General features: G+C 47.9%; 1 protein-coding gene across 1 annotated transcript in view; it reads left to right on the top strand.

Annotated features, from left to right (window-relative positions):
* The first annotated feature begins 2,359 nt into the window (after positions 1–2,359).
* Positions 2,360–20,853, top strand: part of LGALSL (galectin like) — a 41,333-nt gene continuing 22,839 nt past the window's right edge. Inside the window, exons 1-4 of the mRNA XM_069608180.1 lie at positions 2,360–2,693; positions 3,372–3,446; positions 3,567–3,655; positions 4,813–4,984. Coding sequence (XP_069464281.1) covers positions 2,652–2,693; positions 3,372–3,446; positions 3,567–3,655; positions 4,813–4,984 — 378 coding nt within the window. The 5' untranslated portion in view covers positions 2,360–2,651. The remainder of the gene's footprint in view (positions 2,694–3,371; positions 3,447–3,566; positions 3,656–4,812; positions 4,985–20,853) is intronic.

Genomic DNA, 20,853 nt, shown 5'->3' with positions numbered 1-20,853 from the left:
CAGCAAAAAGTTTAGGGGTTGCCACATGGAAGGAAAATTACCTACAATTACGAAATCTTTCCTAACACCTGTTTTCAGAGCCAGCAGGTCTGGAGAACACTGAATTTCGACACCTTTAGCAGGAAACATTTTTTGCGGTTGATCATTAGATGGGAGATATGACATCCAGGCTGGAAGTGGGAGATGTCCTTGTGAAGTTTTGCCCACAGCCAGCAAAGGGTCTGCCTTGGGCTGACATTTTTTCATGAAGACAAAGTGGCTCTTTAGATGCCACTGGAGTGTTGTGGATGAAGCATAATATACATTGCTCTTTGTCAACCCACACATCATGTTTTGTTTTCCTGACATTTTTCTGTGAGCAGTGATATTTTTTTCACTTTTACTTTTTCAAGAAACGTTTTTATTTGCACACACATGTGCAGGCCGTTTTTGTTTTCAATGTTTAGAAATCCTGTTTTCCATGTGACAGGGATCTTTGATTCCTCCTTCTTTTATAAATGAAAATTCTGCTTATCTGTTGGTAATGGCAGGTGGGCCAGGCCCCTTTCCACATGGCTCTTTAATTTTACTTGAAAAAGAAAAACAAATGCCAGGCCGTTTTTCTTTCAGTGTTTACAAACTTGCTATTCATGTGAAAGGGACTTTTGTTTGGGGCCTTTAGATGCACCCCACACTCAACAGACTGAAAAAAGTCCAAAAACACAGTTGTTTTACTGTTCTTGAGACTGAAAAGGCACAAGCACATCACCTCAGCCCTTCGTATACTCCACTGACTCCCCGAAAAATTGAGGATTCCCTTCAAACCTCTATGCATCACCCGCCATGCTTCCCGCAGCGGGGGCCCAGAATCCATCTGAAGGAAATTTGCCAACTACATTGAGATTGCTCTGATCCAGCAACAATGCCCTATGAATGAGGTCAAGCTTCAGCCGGAAATGGCTTGGAAGATCTTCCTTCTCCTTCCTTTCAACCAAACTCCGGAACTCTCTGCCGAAACCCCACTGCACAGAAGGAGACCGCCTGCCCTTCAGAAAACAGCTAAAATTATGACGATTCAACGGTTCTAAGTAAAAAGACCTCATTTTAATGGTCTCAAGAGAAAAAGACTGATTTTCAATGCTCGATTTTCTTTTAATCGTAAAAACAGCATTGTAAACGTATTTTTGTCTTGAGACCTTTCTTTAAAATGTGTTTTTTTTTATATTGTGGTGGGTTTATCCCCCCTAAACCCCTATTGTTTCTCCCTGTCCCCCACCACACCCTCTCCCGCAGGATTTCAGTCCCAACCCATTCCCCTCACGCAAGCCAAAACACATACATACACAACACACACACGCACCCACACACTTAACCGTTCTCCTCGTCCTTCGCTTCGGGTCCCAACGTGCCTGTCAGCCCCTGTGCGCACTCGTGTGCGGCAGGGGCTTGACAGTTCCATATAGAAACATCAGTCTGTGCGGGCATGGAACGGTCTTTCTAAATCAATCTTTGGGCGAAAGGATCTGGAACATCACTGAAATCTCAACCGTCCTACGCCTAATTGCTGCAACTTCAAAGAAAGGGAAACCGCCCCCCACCACAAAATATATGAGCATTCCACAGCCCCACACACAAGTTGAAAGACTCCAAAAGCTGTTAAAGCCCATCGAAGGTTGTAACAACTACCGTACCTTGAATCATGTAGTTCTAAATAAGGCCAAATCTAAAATGTGATCCTCTGACAAAAAGCTCAGAGATTGGCTCATGCTGGCGGGTTAACTGTTGGAGCAGGTAGAGTGCTGTGAGGGGTGATAGCTCAGGGCAAGACAACGCAGCAGCGGCAACACGGGTTCGAATCCCGATCCTGTGCTTTGAAACCAATCTCTGGTAAAAAGAAAAATTATAACTATCCATATTTGGGGGACTCTTTGACATCAATTTTGCCATGAATATCCAACCTCGACTTGGCACTGAAATGGGCGTATGTAGCAGCACGAGGTGCACCAATACACACTTTTGTCTGACCCTTTTTTCCAACGCAGAAGTTGTCCAAAAGTGCCCCATTCAGAAAGTACCTTGTGGCCACACACGAGCCCTTATGTAGTCCAGCAGTGAGAGGAGGCCTGAATAAGGGATCCCCAACTCCCTCTTGGCCACACACAGAGGGGGCCGAAGAAAAGTGGAACGCATGTTGCAGCATGTTTACCATTTTAGAAAGGTATGGAATCAGGGTGAAATGTCTTACATATGCCAACCAGTCATCCACCACATGCTGGCATGATACTCAATGCTGTCTTGTGTTATTATTTTGGCGTCCACGGTGTCTTGCCCTTGCTGACGAGCCAGAGCCCGTGGTCCCGCGGCTCCGCCCGCAACCCCGGCGCCGGGCTCCTCTCCAGGTGGGCAGGACCCGATATAACCTGCCGGGCTCGTCCCTGTCACGGCCCCTGCTCACACCCTTGCAGTCCCTGCCGCAGCGAGTCATTCCTCGTCGCTGCCTCTCCTCGCGCTCAGCCTCTCCCGGGATTAGCTCCAGAGCCGCTGGGGCATCCGAGGACCGCTGCGAGCCACGCTGAGCCGGGCGGAGACCTGCCCACCGCCTGCCCTCCTCCCCTCCCCGCAGCAGCAGCTCATCCGCCACCGCCGCCTCCACCGCTCTGCAGCGCGGCAAGATGGCGGGGTCTCTGGTGGAGGGAAGCAGCCGCCTGTCCATGGTAAGTGCCCCTGGCGTGCCTGCTTGTGTGTGTGTTGGGGGCTGCCCTCGGCGTGACCAAGGGGCACTGAGTCCCTCGTGCCAGCTGCTACCCAAGCTCTGCCCTCCCGCACGTCAACAGGCTGCCAGCAGCAGCTGGTCCCTGCCAGTGGCAAGAACTGCGGGCAGCAAAGCGCCTAATCCCCCGCTCCTGCCCACTTGTTTACAGCCCAGCCCTGGCCACAACGGCTGCAGCTTGGCAAGGGTCTGGAGAAAGTCTTCGTGGGGCTGTGTGAGTGTGCCCTGGCGGCTGCCACCCTGCGCTACCATCTCCCCACACTATGTGGTGAATGACCCACATCGCACCCTCTGCCCTCTGGAATATGAACTGAGTTCATCCAACAGGTCTCCCGGGGAGAGGGGTTGTTAAAAGGTGATTGTCACAATGCCCCTGTTTCTTTGACCCCCTGCCTACACAACATCACAAAGGGTTGATGTCTGGCTGCTCGCCACGGGCTGGGCACCGAATGAAGGCTTATCACAAAGTGGATGGGAATGGGCTGTAGTTGTTTTCCTTTCACCGTTTCGATTATTCCTCGCTGTCTGATTTCCAGAATTGAATACCACCTACCACAACAAATGTCGCATCACTTATTAAATATACCTGTTAATGCACGCGTCTCGCTTTGTTCCCATGCAGAACATTGAACATGGGCACCATTTCAACGACTCGCTGGGCTCTCCCGTGCAGACTGAAGTCTTTTTCCCACGACTGGTAAACAGATTTCTCTCTTACTCCTGGAACGCGAGCATTGCCCCCCCCCCCCCCCCCCGCACATCCCCTCTTGTTTTCGACAGATGCATTTCAATGCCCTCTTTCTTTTTCTGGTTCTAGACTGTTCCGTTCTGTGGCCACATAAAAGCGGGCATGCGGCCTGGCAAGAAGATACTAGTCATGGGCATACTGGACCCCAACCCAGAGAGGTAAGAGCCCGCTTTGCGCGATTCCTGGGCGCAGCTCTGCGCGCATGGCAGTCCATAGGCGATCGCAGCGTATTCCCCTCGTTGCAGGGAACGGCCGCATACGCAGTTTATTTTTAGCTCTGTTTCATGCATTTACAAAACACTGCGTTTTCCCCTTTTGCTTACAAGCCACACGTTCATTGGCGTTTACTAGCCTGTATTCTCTGGCAAGGTTGGGCACGTCTGCCCGGGCTCACCAGTTAGGTGTGTGCGAGTGTAAAACCTGGAAAGCAGCGGAGTGCGTGGCAAACCCGCATAGCGCAACATTGCAACCCAACCCGAGGCAGCTCGAACATAACCAGAGCGTCGTCTTGTCTTATCTGCAGCGAAGCACGAAATACTGGTGTCATGGCAAAGCGGGTGCGAATCCATCTTAAATTCAGCAGGTGTAGAAATGGTGGCCCCCGGGGGTGAAGGGGGGAAATAGGTGGCTGCATTGTCACTAGGAAGGCGACCTGGGCTGTAATCGCGGCTGCGCACTTGACGGGAAACAGTGTGATTCTGGGCAAATTATGGATCTTCCTTTTCCTAAAAAGTGTAAATAGGATTAATGTATTGAAAGCATATTAAAAATTGTGCAGTGAGCAAACTAGTGTCACCCCAATTAGCCCCCAGCCCCATCCCCACACACACACGTAGACACAAATCACATTCTGGACACATTAATCGGATCTAATTCCGGACCCACACACAGCAAACGTGTTCCACCAAATGCCCGCGATGCTACCCCTGGAGTAATATAAACGTCCACTGTAAACCGCAAACATTGAATCGGGATGAAGCAGAAGGTATCCAAAAATACGCCGATTTGGTCCAATGGGGAAAGACACAATATTCGCCTCCCACTTAAACTTGCTTTCTAGAAATAGTTGTATGTGCTTTCCAATTTAAAACCTCTACACCCCGTGATTACACCCACACGCTCTGTGTATGGAAACACCGCCTGTGCAAGACAGCCACTTATCCTGCGGGCTTTTCCGCACCACTGCGCGCGAAGCGTGTGCTCTTCTGCTGGTCCCATAGTCTGTGTCTTTCGCTATTACGCATGCAGTGAATTCGGCCCATGTGTGCCCCAGTCCTCAGCTGGCCTCCTCTAACCATTTCCGCCCCTCTTGCAGCTTTGATGTCCGCCTCACGTGCGGGGAGGCCGACGATGCCGACGTGGCCATGGAACTCAAGGCGCTGTTCGCGGAGAAGCAGCTGCTCCGGAACGCCCGTGTGGCCGGCGTGTGGGGAGAGGAGCAGTCCTCGCAGGCCTACTTCCCCTTCATCCCGGACCAGCCCTTCAGGGTGAGTACTTGCAGCGCCCCCTTCCCCTCTGTGTACACTGCCTGCTCTCACCATTGCCGTTATCCAAAATAGCAGCTCGGCGGGGACTTGCACCTGCTGCAGGAATCTGTGCGGAACGTGTAGGTTTCCGAGTGTAATTTCAGTAATGGGTGTACACACGGCAGACAGGATCATCTAAACCGTTGCATGGGGTTCGTAGCGACCCCCCCCCTCCACTCCCGATTTACATTAATGCAAGGTCGACATAACAGCACAGAGTTTAAAACCAGCCAAACCTGTTCTGCAAAGTACTCGGAGTCGCAAGGGTGTGCTGTGGGTGCAAAACAAGTTATTGTCCAGTCAATTTGCCAACAGAAGAACAAGGAATGACAGCACGATTGCAGCCGAGCCGGGTACCAGCGAATAAGGCCCTTTAAGTGACAGTTACGCGTTGGAGATAATATTGGTCATTCCATCTTCGACATTAGTAGACACACAAACGCAGAGAGCATCGGGAAGCTACCCGCTATGGCTTTGATTTGATTGGCTGCACATCAAGGATAGCTAATTTGCCTTTCTCACCCTAAAAGCTTTTCAGAATTGGCAACGAAGAAAGGGACTCGTGCACCGTAGCATGCTGGCAGCTATCCGATGACACCTGCTCTAAACACAGCTGATAGCAAAGTACTATTCATGGGTTTGCCTGCTACTTCCGATGTGTGCCACCGTGCACTTTCCCAACTATTCCCGCCTTGGTCACTTTTGACTCAAGTCCCAGAATTGACAATCTAGAGTGTCCTTTGTGGCAGAAATTTAACCTACTCCTGGGCAATAAAAGCAGACACGGGCCGCTTGAGCACATCTCGAGTCCATCACACAGCCGGACATCACTTTAAGTGTTGCCCAACTGAAACTGTGCTCTCGTACATATCCCCTTTCAGAGCAGGAAATGTGCCGGGACAAGATGGAGCGGCGCTCCGGCTGTCTTGCTCCGGCAAGACAGCCCTGCCCTGTCCCATGACCCAGGGGCTTGCCTGCTACACTCGCGGATCTGCTCTGAAGCTGCGTTTTCACACGCACTTGAAGCGTGGGTTGCTTGTGCGTGTGATAACGCAACTTTGGAAAAGGATACTCCCAGCAAGATCTGTCCTGAAGCCGAGTCATATATGCCATCATGTTGTAGCATCTGGGAACGAGATTCTCAGAAAAATTGGGACAAATGAATTTCTCCATTCAGTTTTATTGGGTTTAGAATTATTTGAATGCAGGAGACAGGTAAAAATAGCAACGTTTTTGAGATGAAAATTGGAAGTTTCCTACCTAAATCAGGAGGGTTGGCATGTATGCCGTTATCACATGCAAGAGCCACGTTTTAATAAGCAGACTCGCACGGGAAACTGAATACAGAAAGAGCCAAAACCCGACATACTTGTTGCAGCTCTCCAAACTGGTATATATGTTCTGCAATGTATAGACATGTTTTTCTTAGGGCGAGTAGTTTGACCAATACAAACTGCAGAGCCCATCTTCAATTATTCACTCAAAAGGGTTTCTTACTAATTCACTATAAGCCATGTTTCAAATTTAAAAATCTGGACATTCTTATGTTCCCATAATGCTCTTTGTTTTTATGCAAATTGCCAGGATTGGGTTCTATGAAAAAATACTATATTGCATGACATGGCCCGGGTCCACACCTCGGCCCGTCCCTTCCTCCCCATGGCCCCTTCCTCCTCATGGCCCCTTCCTTCCAAGGAGAAGGTTCCCCTAGTACATTTTTTTCCCTTTCCAGCATTGCCCTTTTCTTCATACACATTACAATTTACCATCCTAATTCGTAAATTTCTGATCTTTGATCTCCCTTGGCTGAATCAACAAGCACTGAAACCATCACAAACGCTATCCGCCTTCCTGTAACCTGCACCACCCCCAGTTTGAAGCCTTTCATCACCTATAAGCCAGAGCTATTGCATTAGAGTACAGATAGGGAGTCATAGCATATGAGGAGGGACACACAGCTTGTAGGTGTTGTTTGGTTATTTGCCCACCCATTGGCTGTCCATTGCCATGCTAATCCCGAGGACGATTCCAACCCAGTTCCTGCCCCTCCCTGCCAAAAACACCTCCTCCTGGGAACTGTTTGAGCTCCCTTTAATCAAGACTTACCGTGCTTGCCAGTGTTTTTTCAAAGCAGTCTTCTGAGAGTTGCTGATTTAATTGGAGCAGTAAAGACGCTAATGGTGTAATAAAAATGTCTTAACCAGATCTGCCAACACAAAAGTAGAAAATAGCGCCTGCACTATTTCACAAAGTAAAATTGCTAGAAATAAATTTTTCAATTTGGCGAATCGTCAAATACTGCATAATTTTGAACAACACAATTTAAATCAGAAAGACTTGTTAATGAAATCAAAGAATCAAGAGGATAGCTGAACACACATTCCCCACAACAGTGGGGGACATGGCATTGGCATGGACAGAAAGTAACACATTTTGTTCTTTTTTCCCCTGTCCCTTGCATGATGTGTTATTTATCTAGCATGAGATACTACAACTATCCAGCATTCATACCACTAAACTCTCATTCACATTCAAACTAACACATGCTACCTTAAAAAACACATGTAAACGACAGAACCATTACAAAAGCAGAAGACAAAAAACTGCATAACTCCATTGGAGGCTGAACATTCCGGCCAGCTCCCCCCATCTGTTGTACAAATACAGCAAGTGCTGTCTGTCAGTCATGAACACTGCGTGCCATTCATTACTCAGTAAAACGTGGCGATTCAGAGGGTTTTACACCTACCTCACAGTCATTCGTAAGGGGGCGCCTCAGCACTTACAGAGAATGGATCACAAAGAAAACATCAACTTGTGCCAACTGCTATAAGATGCCCAGAAACTCGCACCATTTTACATTTTAAGGGAGGGGCATTTTGCATTATTTTCTTTTCAAAATATTGAAGTCGTCAGTGGCACCATGGATAACTGATGAACCCATATGCATGCATTCTGTAGGCCGAACCCTGACCCTCACCCAAAATGATTGGTCTAACAATATTTTGTCAAGTGTTGGCAATAAAAGGCCATAGGATTTAATTGTACAGATATGGTTATGCAGGTACACAAATAATCACATATCATAATAATATCATACTTTTGGGCACCGGGTCCCGAGGTTACCCCCTCTGGCCCGTGCTGCCTTTTCATGTCCCACGACTCGTTGTGGACACCGTACAGTGCCCTGTACTTCTTTTCCTTTGTTCTTCTCACTTATTTGTAGGGTGGGAGGGTTTTGTGGTAAAGAAGCAAAAGTGTGGAAGACGCTGAGTGAACAGCGAACCTCCTGTCAGTTTGGGTCCCCGTTCAGGGTCCACAAACAGATTGTGCTTTCTTAGAGCATTCTGATCTTATTTATAAGACCAGGGAAACCCTGGGTCTTTGATGTGTATAGTAGTGGGGGCTATGCGCCAGCCCCCAGCCGGAGAGCTGACATGTCTGACCCTGAGGAGGGGGCAGGTCTTTGAACCTAGGCCCTGCATGCCTGTTGGTTTTCCGTAGGTGCTTAGCACCTTGTTGTTTGGAGGAAGGGCGAGGCCCATGTTCGAAACCCACCCTTCCTAGGCATTGTGTGACAGAGACTGCGTGTCTCTGCGCTTGTGCGGGAGAGGAGCTGGTGTGGGGGCGGGAGCAGCCCCTCTCCTAGCCTGCCGAATGGTAACCTCATTTACTCTGCCTCGACTTGGGCGACCCTGCGTCATTGCCCAGAATTGCAATCCGCTATATGTAAATATGAAAACTTCATCCCTGGTTTGTGTATTTTTTTTTTATTTATTTGTATTTGTAAAGCGCACTGCAGCCCACGGGCATCAAGGCGCTATGAGACAATTTAAGAAGGCTTGATTCAAGGTTGCACAAATGCGGCCTCACCAGAGAATGCTTGGTAGAGATAGTTTCGTTGCAGAAAATTAAAAAAAAGAAATACATTACTGATATACCTGGTGAAATTTCCTAATCATCAGTACCAAGCTCACGGTATGTGCTTACTCTTTGACCTTTGGGCCACAAAAGAACGATTAGCCTTGAGTACGAGAGAAAATCTGAATCCCACGTGTGGTTTCTGCAATCTACCCAATCATCCAGAGACATTAAAGCATCTGCTGGTCGAATGTGTACATTTCGAAGCACGAAGGCGTGAATATTTCTACAAATCTTTTGCTGAGTATCGAATACTCACGCCACACCAAATGTGGGAAATTATCTCCCGTGCTTATCATATATCTTTAAATTTGGCAACAATAAAGTATTTATTGAAATTAAATATCTAGCAGATATTTTAAAAGTGACAGGTCAAATTCTTAGTAGCGAATTCACTCTACAAAATCCACATTCTTATTACTCCTTGCTTCTTCTCAACAGTGAAATATTAGATTTTTAACTATTGTCAAAATTAAGAAGATTTTTATAATTTTGTGATAATTGTTTTAAAGTCAAAAGAATCTTGATATTTGAAAAGTTGTATTCTACAACTAAACAAACAAAAAATATATGCAAATTAGCCTCCAACTTGAGGCCTCATATCGACCCCCTGGGGAGCAGTGGGCTTCCACTTCAGAATGAGTGTTTGCCACTCTACAGCAACTATCACCAAGTAGCAATGATGGGCCGGAAGCCTTTCATTCTTTAGCTGAGGGCACTTCCTCTCTGAACACGGGGACACATCATCACTGCACTCCACGGTAAACAATAGCACCTTGAGTGGAAGTGGGCGTGTATACAAGGAGGTGAGGCACCGTCACATCACAGACACATCGGATTTCTTCTTTGACTCCTGTATTGGTCATTGAAGATCTGAAACCTTCAAAGACTAGTTCGGTTAGTCATAAACACCTGCTCCTGTTATGCGGAAGCAGACATTTTATTCAGAAGACTGGCCCTGCTGTGAAGTTAAAATGGTCATTAGTCTTTCCCGGAAGACTAACATCAGTGCTTTAAGTGGGGTAAGAAATTGAGGGGCAGGGGGAGGATCATTTGGGGGTGTGGCTTGCCTGATGGGCGTGGCCTAAAACGTGAAGACGTGGCCTAAAGAAGAGCATGTAAAAAGGAATAGGGGTGGTCTCATCTACACAACTAAGCGCATACTACAACACTGCTACAACCAAAACGTGTGGTCATGGGTGAATCATTTCATTGTACTGTTGAGGGTGAGGCTTTTTAAAAAGAGAGAAAGTTGACTGCTTTTAATATAAAATACAAGCTGTCCTTGCATTTGGGGACGAAGGCCTACCAACAACTTTTTTTACCCAGGGGGCTCGATATAAAAAAGTTTGTTTACCACTGCCCTTGCCCAATGCGGCCAGGGCATGGTTGCAGAGCCCAGCGCCTGCATGTTTCCCTATCATGCGGGCATGATTGTTTTAATGTAATCTGGATTGGTGCATGCTTGCTTCATTGTGTATTGCACAAGCAATACAGCAAATGCTAAATGGATCTTATAGCACCGGTGCAAACGTTCATTAATCGGCCGAAAATGGTGATGGATTACAGGAATGGGCAGTATGAGGCGATTTTGCAAAAAAGGTAGCAGGCGCCCCTCTCCAGAAAGAACATGGCATGATAACCTGTTCTGAGATGAGAATTTGCAGCACTCTTTTTGCTCACCGTACCTTTCACAGATGGGAAATAGCCATTTGCATATCAGTCTTTGTGCCACCCACATGAGCAGTCCAGCACCGAAATGCTATGGCAATTCCCTTCTGAACAAGAGTACCAACAGCAACCCCATACACGTGTTTCAGCCTTGTTGGACCTCATCAGTGAGGTGGAGCTGTGCCTCTCTGAGCACAGTGAGCAGGGAGTCCACGTCTGAGCACAGTGAGCAGGGAGTCCACGTCTGAGGACTCAGGCATTGGTAATGGCCTTAAACCCCTTCTTGCTTATTGTTCTGACTTATGCAAGGATGAGCGGGTGCAGGAACATGAGGGGAGACATCAAGCTAATGATGGCGACTTCCAGGACAACATATCAAGCAATGTGTTGTGGTCATGATGAGGGGTGTGGGGAGGGGGTGAAGGAGCGAGAGATTATTGGATGCCTTCATTGATTTTTGGGGGGGGTATCTTTGTTCCAGCAGCACAATTCCCTAAATCGGTCGTGCACAGGGCAGAACGCAGGCCACAGCCAGGTGCACACAACACAAAGACTGGACCTGTGGGAAAAAGAGGTGCTACTTGATTTTCTGTTCCCCTCAGGTGCTCTATCCCAAATAGGCAAGAAACATCTTTAACCTTGGCACTCGGCCACCTCGGTCGGGGCCACCACACTGATGGACTTCAGTCACATACACTCAGAGCAAAAATAACAAGACCACAGCATTTTTTCATGGACAATTGAAGACCCCCATTTTTTTACATTTTAGAACTGTGTAAAGTGGGTAGTACATTATGTTTACATTTGATTAGAAGCGACCAGCTGTCTGAAGTGTCACAGGTGTTTTCTTACCTTTGTTTGTTCTGCTGCGTGCCACTCTTCCCTCCCCCGTCCGTTCTGATTAGGCGCCACATTCCCAGTTTGCCGCACCTGCTCCCTGCATGACTCTGAGGGTAACCACTGGCCTGGACTATTAGAAGGAGCGTTGCCATGTGCCCTGGGTCGTGGGGGTCTTTCTTGTCTTTAATGTACCCCTCCCTTTCAAGGGTGGCATGCTGCCCTACATCCGCTTTATTCCTTCTCTGTTCTTAATCTTGGACGAGCCTGCTCGTTTGTGTAACTGCTGTGACCACTCTACCTGAGCGGAAATAAAAGACAATACATTCACAAAACCTTAAATTGCGTGAGTGAAACACACGATTCTGAGCCTAAGGGACCAGGAATGCGGGTCTTTCCAGGGCGTTGGTGTCATGGGAGAGTGATGCTCATCTCATGGTACCCATCTTTGCAGCCTGCTATGTTCCTGACCGTGTGCGATTGGACTCTGCCAATTCAAAATTCGCCAGCTAATCACCAGTCCACACTGCATTCTACAGCCAGATCTTGGAGTGCCACATTCACCCACTTTTGCATGCGTTTGAAGCGCCTCTTTGTCTCACCCCTTTCTTGAACAGGAAGCGGGGAAAACAGAGTGTGCTGTTTGTCTTCACAAGGAATATGGGGTTAATGGGACATCCATTAACACCCTTCTGTCTCCACTCCTGTTGTGCATGTTACTCTCAGCCCTACCCTGTAAAAGGCACAACAGGGAGTGGAGACAAAAGGGTGGTAATGGTGGGTTTCCTCAACTGTGCTAACACAAGTGCTGGCCAGCCACAGCTTCCCACAAACGAGTTTGAACGAAGCTGTGACTGCCCTGCACTTCGGTTAGTCACAGCTGCCTGTCTTGATGACAGCGGGCTCATCTCCCGTCGCGGCTACGGTTGTGGCGGGACAATGACCCGCCGTCAAGTGCTGGGACCGGAGGGCCACGGCAGGGCCCCAGCTCAGCCTCACTTTTCGGAGACTGCTGGGGCCCAGCCCCGGCAGGCCCCGGCCCACTTAAAGCACTGACTAACCTTGCTCAACGCAGGGGCCATGATTCTGTTCTCCACCTGGAAAGGGTGGGGTAGTAGTGGTCCAGGAAGTAACCAAGGTTGGCCTGATGCAGAGTGAAAATGATTATAATGATCTGTTAATTATAAAGCGCTTTCGCCAACGGATAGCTCGAGGGCAACGTGCTTGCCTTGGAAGCAAGACGACACAGAGCACTACAGGTTCAATCCCCGGGTCCGCGCTTTGAAACCTCTGGGTATTAAGCGTGTCATAAATAGCCTATCATATCATATCAAAGCGCTGGACATTTACATACAATAAGGATGAAAGGCTGAGTTGGCCTTGTCGGGATTCGAGCCTGCAGCAGGGAAAGCTTATCTCGCTGAGTTATTTTACCAATACAAAATTAATCTTAACCCTGACTGAGCTGCCAATAATCCGGCCCAGTTGAAAGGGCTCCAACAGAGGCTTCCCCTTAAGCATTTGAGGGAACCATGCATTACTGAGATTTATGTGGTATGGATAAGAAAGATGCCTGCTCAGAAAAACCCTTCTAATGGCCCTGCTCAACACATGTGCATTTTATATTTGGGATTACATGAACAGGTAACAGTCGTTGTCCAGACAGTTGATTTGGTGGAATCTAAGCATCTAGTTAGACACTCACTGGTAATATACTGGTAAAATAGCTCAGCGTGTTGAGCATTTGCAGCTATAATCTGCAGGTTTAAATCTCGGAACGACCAACTCAGCCTTTTTTCCTTTTAAGGTTAATAAATGAGTACCAATTTGCGTTGGGTAATAATCATTGTACATAAAATGGTTCTATGTTCTATTGGGCAGAGCTCTTTTAACATCGTCCCCACGTCCCATCCCAGCACACTGGCAATGCCACCATGGTTACATTAACACCTCTTGCGTAGGTGTTTGGCTTGTGAGAAAATCAGCTGCACAGATCCTTCGAAGCCGCTTCCCGGCTGTTCAAGTACATTTCAGTACCCTTACCTTGCCTTTCGAGAGAGAGTTACTTGGAAGGCTTTGGGTATTACTCAAGGACCACCAGGGACCACAACCGCGAACTCATGGACTCTTCCCACCTTCAGTGTTCAGACACGGCCTCTCCCGAGTCTCTAGCTTCCCCAGCAGCAGAGATGCGCGTGCTTTTCAGAATTCATCCCCTCCTCCAGGCAGCCGAAGAGAACGGATGCCTGCCATCTTGAGGCACCCTAACTGATGGCAGCAGGTGCCATCATTGAGATGGTCAGGCCTGCCTATTAGCTCTTCCTGCAGGGTCGAACTGGGACAAGAAATAGACCCGGTCACCCAAAAAAAAGTGTGCCACCCCTCGCCTCAAAAAAGTGTCCCACCCCTCGCCTCACGAGTCTTGACCTCTGATGACATCACCGGAAGTGATCGTCATTGGACCCCAGCCCAAAGTGACATCCCGGGAAGCCATGAAACACGACCTTTCACCCCTTGTCAAAACAGGAAGTGCCATCAAATAGCATTGTTGCTAAGTACACTAAATTACTGTAAATCCAAGCAGACGTCCAAGGTCAAATGATATGTTACTGTATAGCACTTACGCTTAAGCTCTTTTTTATAGAACAAATATGCATACAGTATCACCCAACCTGTGCTGGTACTCATTTATCGACCTAAGAAGGATGAAAGGCTTTTTGAAAGAAAAAAAAAAGAAATTGGAAAAAAAATATATTTTTTTCCCAATTTTATTTTTCCAAACCGGCCCAGGCATGGCCAGAAACCGGCCCCTACTCCCCAGAGACGATTTCGGCCCGGCCACTGGCCGAAAGGCCGAGGGGCCAATCCAACCCTCTTTTCCTGTGATACTTGGAAGTTCTGGGTTCGTTTACAGTTAGTGTATGTTTCTATCAACTTCTCTGATTGAATTGAGATCTGTAGTGTCGCAGCATGTGAGTAGTCAGGGTCAATGTTCATGTGATGTCCATCCCTGTGACATGTCATCGAGGGTGCGGAGGATTAGATCAAAGAGTGCATGATGCTACTGGCTCTGCTCATATGATTTAGCTGACATCATGCCTTGACTATGTCAGAGTACTATTAACACGTTTTGTGGCTGTTATCTCTGTTCTCCTCTTCACGCTCTGTGCTGGCTGTTTTTGTGTACCCGCGCAAGTAGTTTATCCGCTTTGTGGCCAATGGCAACCTTGAAAAGCAACAGAACCAACCATTTCCCTATTTGAACCAATTGGACCACAGCAACTGAGATCCTTCACCAAGAGTGAAAACACCGTTCCCAAAGTAGCTGCAAAGGATCCTGGGATGCATTGTCTTTCAGTTTAGCTCGAAACGGCAGGCAGCAGAGAAGCAGATTGTCAAGCAATGTTTGATTCCCAATGGGCAACTATTGTTAAGGGAGAGCTGGGGTAAAGCAGGGGACCAGGGATCCCCCTCCAACCTCCCACCAGGAGCAACATAAGTACGAATATGGCCAAAATAGACGGACCATAACCAAAAAGTGATGGGTGGAAGGTTTTGAATAGAGTGGAAACACTGACACACTACCGTTTTTTAGCCCGTCTGCACCATTGCAATAGGGATCCACCCATATGCAAATCAGTCAGGTACGGTCACCAATGGGAGCAGCCCAGCCCCAACTACTAGGCCAGCTCCTCTCTGCACAGAAACACAAGCAACCCCAGACATGTTTCAGCATTATAAGGCTTCATCAGTGAGGTGCACATTGGTTCCGTGTGGTGCAGCAAGCAGGGGACCCACGTCTGGGCATACCCTCTCTCACATAGGGAGACAAACTATAACCAAAAAAGTGATGGGTGCAAGATTTTGAATAATCTGAACCACTGCCACTGCTCTGGGCAAAGTTCCACGCCACTGTTTTTTAGCCCGTCTGCTCCATTGCAAAAGGGGATCAACTATATGCAAATCAGTTGGTTACTGCCACCAATGGGAGCAGCCCAGCCCAAACTTGCAGACCGACCTTCATTTCTTTCTATCGGGCTATGTAAATTATGAATTCCTCCAAGTATAAGGTGATGCATGCCTACGATTACCTTGACACCATACTTGTTACTGTCCGTATCATATGGACCTGCTATCGTTTTTTGTTTCTTGCTTTTTGCCGTGTCTCAAAGTGGTCTGAGACGGCAAAATACCTGCCATCAATGAAGGGAAAAGGAGCCCAGAGAGGAACAGTAATTGTTTGGTGAGTAGAAGGGGGATGGAACAAAGGTGAATTTTGGAGAATTGGCTGGAGTTAGAGATGGAGAAGTAGGTGGGAAAAGATTTTAAGGAGGAGGTTAGTAAACACCAGGAGGTGACAGAAGAGAGAATGATAAGGAGGAGGTGCTAGAAATAAATTAGGAGGTTCTTGATGTACATTGGAAGGAGGTGGTAGCAGGAACCAAGGAGGAGTTTGAAGAACGTCAGGAGGAGTGTAGTCAGTCGAGGTAGGTTGAAGGGTCCAGGTAGGCTCAAGAAATTGGAAAACCTCAATCCAAAGGGGTTGGACCCACAGCGCTAAGTGAAGCGAGAGTGTTGTGGAATGTTGAGGACAGCAAGGAAAAGAATAGAGATCCATGAGCGGATACCCACAGAGTCTTGTAAAGCAGAGACCCTTTTGTAGGTTACCCAGAAATGTGAAGCTAATCCAGGCCCCTGAGCTCTACCTAATGCTGCACAAAGTTTGTAGGCAAAAAACACCCCATCGCTGACGAGAATACTTGCGAACCAAAGACCAAACCAGGAGATGAAGGACGACAGGAAGATGGAAATTCTTGAGCCCGAGACTGGGAGAGAGAAGAAGGGTGCAGGAAACGCATAAGCCTGGGATTGGCAGACAGAAGAAGGGTGCTGGAAAACCAGTGGACTCATTTGTAAAAAAAAGTGCCAGAGCTCAAATATATTCTAACAGACCTGAGTCCCATCGTGGGCAACAGCTTGCCACCCTTTGCACCCACCACCCGCTTCTGCTCTCCAGAAGGTGAACATTTATGGGGTGCAAGCTGCGACTTCCTCTGGCTCATTCGTTGTGATGTGTGAAATACCCGTGGCAGACGTGCCATTTACAAATACCAATCAATATGACATAAAATACTATCTGTGTCTTGAAATCAGACACGTAGGGCCTGATTCAAGGAATTATTTGCGCAGGAAATAGAGAACTTGCGTACCAAACTGCATGCAAAATACCGTTAGTCGATTAATGGATTCGAACGCGCTGGACTTTTCACGGACTTGCGCGGAGTTCGCACAGGTTCAGCAGAGCGAGCCGTCGAGCGCCTTAAGCGAGACACCACGCAGAAGGGGGCAGAACACAGAAAATGGGGAAGAACATGAGAAAAAGTGGGTGTTACGAGGGACGGCCTGCAGACAGTCCCTTGCACGCCCACAATTGTGCCAAACGACATGTATTCATGAAATCACCCACGGAGTCTCTCTACATAGAAATGGCCATGTGGAGGTGGGTTTGCATGTCGGATTTAGGGGTGCGCGTACGCAACCAGGGTTCTGATCTAACTTAGGGGTGCGTGTACGCCGTGTAGCGGGGTGCAGGAACGGTTTATGGGGGTTTGCATGCAGATTTTCAGAGTTTAACCTGAGTTACCAAATATCATACGTGTGTTGTCAGGGTGCCAGCAACAGTTACGGAGGACCCTGCGCAGGGTCCCTGAGATACAGGCCTGCTTGCGGGGGACCCCACGCACCTTTTGAATGGTGCATGTATTCGCGCCCGGGGGAGCACCAGAACATACACAAAGGTAGTTGTTCTGGTTGTTTATGCTTTGCGTGTCGGGGTGTTCCGGGCACGACTTGCGAATACGATCACTTTGCGCAGTATATTCCATGAATACGCAGGGTGCACATTATTTATTCTGCACGCAGGCTCGCGCAGTGTCGTTCTCAACATGCAGCAATTGTTGGAGAAATGCGCCCTTTTCCATGAATCAGGCCATAAATACTTAACTGCATTATCATTTTTCTCTCATTCTGTAGGTGGCAAGAAAATAAATTGAAAGTGCTTTCTCCCTTTTGTAAACTGATGGATACATACCTTTCAAACATCGCAGGAAGATCTTCTATAAGTCAGCATTCAGCATGTGCACGCCTCCTTGGCAGTGACCTTGACACAGTGCTCCAAACTGGAGCCCTGACACTGCCTGTTCCAGCGTACAGTGAACACAGCCCCAACCGCGTTCAGCTGAAGTCTCTCCCGGAGCTACCCTCACCATGCACTACCAGCTGTGCTGCAACACCCATGCAGCTAGGAGGCACGGGAATAATCTGGGTGCCCAGGGTGACATGACACACACAAACTATCTAAGGCTGCCATAAGCAGCTGTACAACACAACGGGAGGAAGTTCTGGCACCCATTCTCCCATCATCTGTTACACCCAAACACCAAGAGGAAAACACACCAGGGTGCTAAAGCACCTAAGGGGACAAGTCCAAGGACTTGAAGAGCAGGGGGAAAGAAAAAAGGGAGAGAAGGGAGGCCACACTAAGGTGTCAATGGCCGCCGGCGCCAACCGGCCAGAGGGGCAGCAAGCCTCAGGCTATGTGTGGGGAATAAAAGGAAAGAGGGAATCAAGTCCTTCATGGTCCTCCGAACGGAGCACCAGTAGTTATCCTGCGAACGCAGGAGACTTTTCTTTTCCCAATCCCACCCACACAGGAGGAAGAAGAAGGGGAGAAGAAAGGGGAAAACAGGGCAACGAACGTAGCCCACAAAGTCGTGGGAAGAAGATGGCGGCACGGGCCAGGTCGAAGCCCCCTGGACCATGTGCCCAAAAGATAACATTGTTCATTCACGTGTGATTTTGATAAACACATTTACCAAAATATGGTTTATGATTATATATCGTGCAATAAAAACCACAGCCTTTTATTGCCAACACCAATACAATGCCTTTGTCGTCATTGTATAACACAAAGCAAGGGTGAGGGGTCAGTTGGCTCTGGGCTCCACAGATTATTCACGTAGCGGCCAGGCTGCCACTAGAACTTCAAGAGCCAAGGGGCACTGGCTGTCAACTTGAAGCAGAGTTATTAATAACTTGTCGCCAGTATTACCTTTTAAGAAGAGTTGTTGCAGCGACCACAAACTAGCATTTTGTGGAAAAGGAAGCATGTTTACTATATTTTTAAAAGTATGTCCAAGTGGGTATGATTCAGGTAGAAGAGACACCGACTGGATATTGCATCATTGCATCCTTCAGATACAGTGATGGCTAGTGTATAACGGGTGGTCGGGTACTGCCCCGCTTCTTTCTGGATCCTCTGGTCCCTGTAAGACTCTAATTCCGTCTGCATTATGGAGCCAGTATCTTTAATCTGCTCCAGAATGCAAAGGGAGTTTCATAAGCAAAGACTGATGCTGGCTGTCACTTCGAGCAGTGCATTGGCAGGGCCTGAAAGGCGCGGCACTCTGCGGGGCATCAGGGAGACCGAGACCAAAGCAACATGGCTTTCGCAGAGGTCACTGTATACGATGGGTGCTAAAAAAAATGCTGTGCCATGGGACCCAATGAAGGTCTTCAACTCTCCCCCTCCATTCCTGTTGCAGGCAGGGGTGGGGTCACGAAGACGGCTCCACCCCACACTGATTCAGGAGGGAGAGGGGGGATCTAAGGGAGACACCTTCTCCCATCCCCCCGCCCCTGCTGAACCATATTGCTGCTGGCCACCAGCCAACATGAATCTTCTGAAATGTTTGTTGTAAAATGCAACGTTTACACTCATTATTTACACAAGAGTGATTGGTTCGGACTCGCTCACTGTGCTCACTCAGGGCTACTGGGGAACACCTGTACCCCCTCTCCTGTTTTCAGACTGGTATAGTTCCTTGTGTGGAGGCCTGCCTTGTCAGTGTCCTTCCTACCAGTGCAATGTATTTTTTTAAATCAGGCAGTGCACACTGATTACAACGGAGTGATAGACTTGATTACATTACAGTTAATGGCTGGCTGCTTAACCCCGCCTTATGTTCCATACTTGTTGGGTGAATGCTTTAATTTGACAGGAAAAGAGGTATTGCATGTGTTAGCTTGTGGGATCATGGGTTATTTTAAACGGTGTGCAAACACCTAGATGCAAGCCATTCCAAGCACAACACATGTGAGCATTTCTGTTATCATACTTCATGGGTGTTTCCTCCCCAATATGACACACAAAGTGCAGAAGAGCATTAGTAATTCACTTTCAAGACTTCCATTATTTTTAATGCAGGATTACTTCTTGTCACCCAATTAGTTCCTTCTTCCAACATGTTCTATTTATCTCCTTAACAAAACATATTCACAGCAGCAAAAACAGAGCGGGAAAGAAGAGGCCTAAATATATGAATAGGCCTGGTCACATGATCATGAAACTGAACGTACAGGCATAATCGTTTGTACTGCTCAGCTTTAAAGTGCCGCTTGGGAGTAAACAAAGACCCTGTTGGTAACATGGCTTTTTTTCCATTTATTAAACCCTTGCCGTTTTAGTAACCCATTACAGCCCCCATTCCAGCAGGACGCTTATACGGCTCTGTTGTATTTGAAATTGACTTTTAAGTTCTTTTTTATAAATTCGAGTTGATCGTTCTTATTTTATTTTTTAATTTACACCTCCTGTGTTTTCTTCACTACTGTCTCGCCGCTGCACTTTTTAAACATTCTTTGGCTGTTCGGCCCTTTTAAACACTGCCATTTGCACTTCCATTGTAGCATGAAAGAACTACAACACACAGCTGTGTTGTAGTCCTCGTGCCTATTTCTATGGTGTTAGGGACTGTTGCATGTGATCAGAATGCTCCTCTTGCCCCGGTGAACCCTCCCAGCCACAGAGCACACACAGAGACGTGCTTCCTGTCCGGGCTCCACGATCGCTCTAACGCAGCCATGGCAACGCCCCGTTTATTACAAGCGCACGTCGCGTGTGTGCCTTTAAAGGGGCAGGCACCACACTCCTCCTTTTTCATAACAAACAACAACAGAGGGTAAATACAAACACTTCCAACATTACACTGCACCCGAAATAAAACACCCCTTTAATCACTTCCCTCCCAGTCTGACAAGTCACTACTTGGAATGGCAAACATCTTCTCTAGGGCCACGGCCACCTTGTCAAAAGATACCAATTCACTGAACTCGACCTCAGGGTACCGCGACCACTCATCCACCACCACCAGGAAATGAGGGTCCTGGCACGTGGAGCCAAAGTCATCATGGATGTTTTCCAATGGCCTCGTTCCTCGAGGCATCGTCTCAATAAGGGGCTCCCTCGGTGCTGGGGCAGCCGCCTGGCACCACACACAGGCCAACACAAATTCCTCCACCCTTCTCTCAAGGCCCTGGAACCATGCTTTCTGTCATAGCCG

The sequence above is a fragment of the Ambystoma mexicanum genome, chromosome 4q (genome assembly GCF_040938575.1).
Source record: "Ambystoma mexicanum isolate Mex_15411 chromosome 4q, UKY_AmexF1_1, whole genome shotgun sequence".
Lineage (NCBI taxonomy): Eukaryota > Metazoa > Chordata > Amphibia > Caudata > Ambystomatidae > Ambystoma > Ambystoma mexicanum.
Note: the sequence above shows the minus strand (reverse complement) of the source record. Positions and strands in the feature narration are given on the sequence as shown.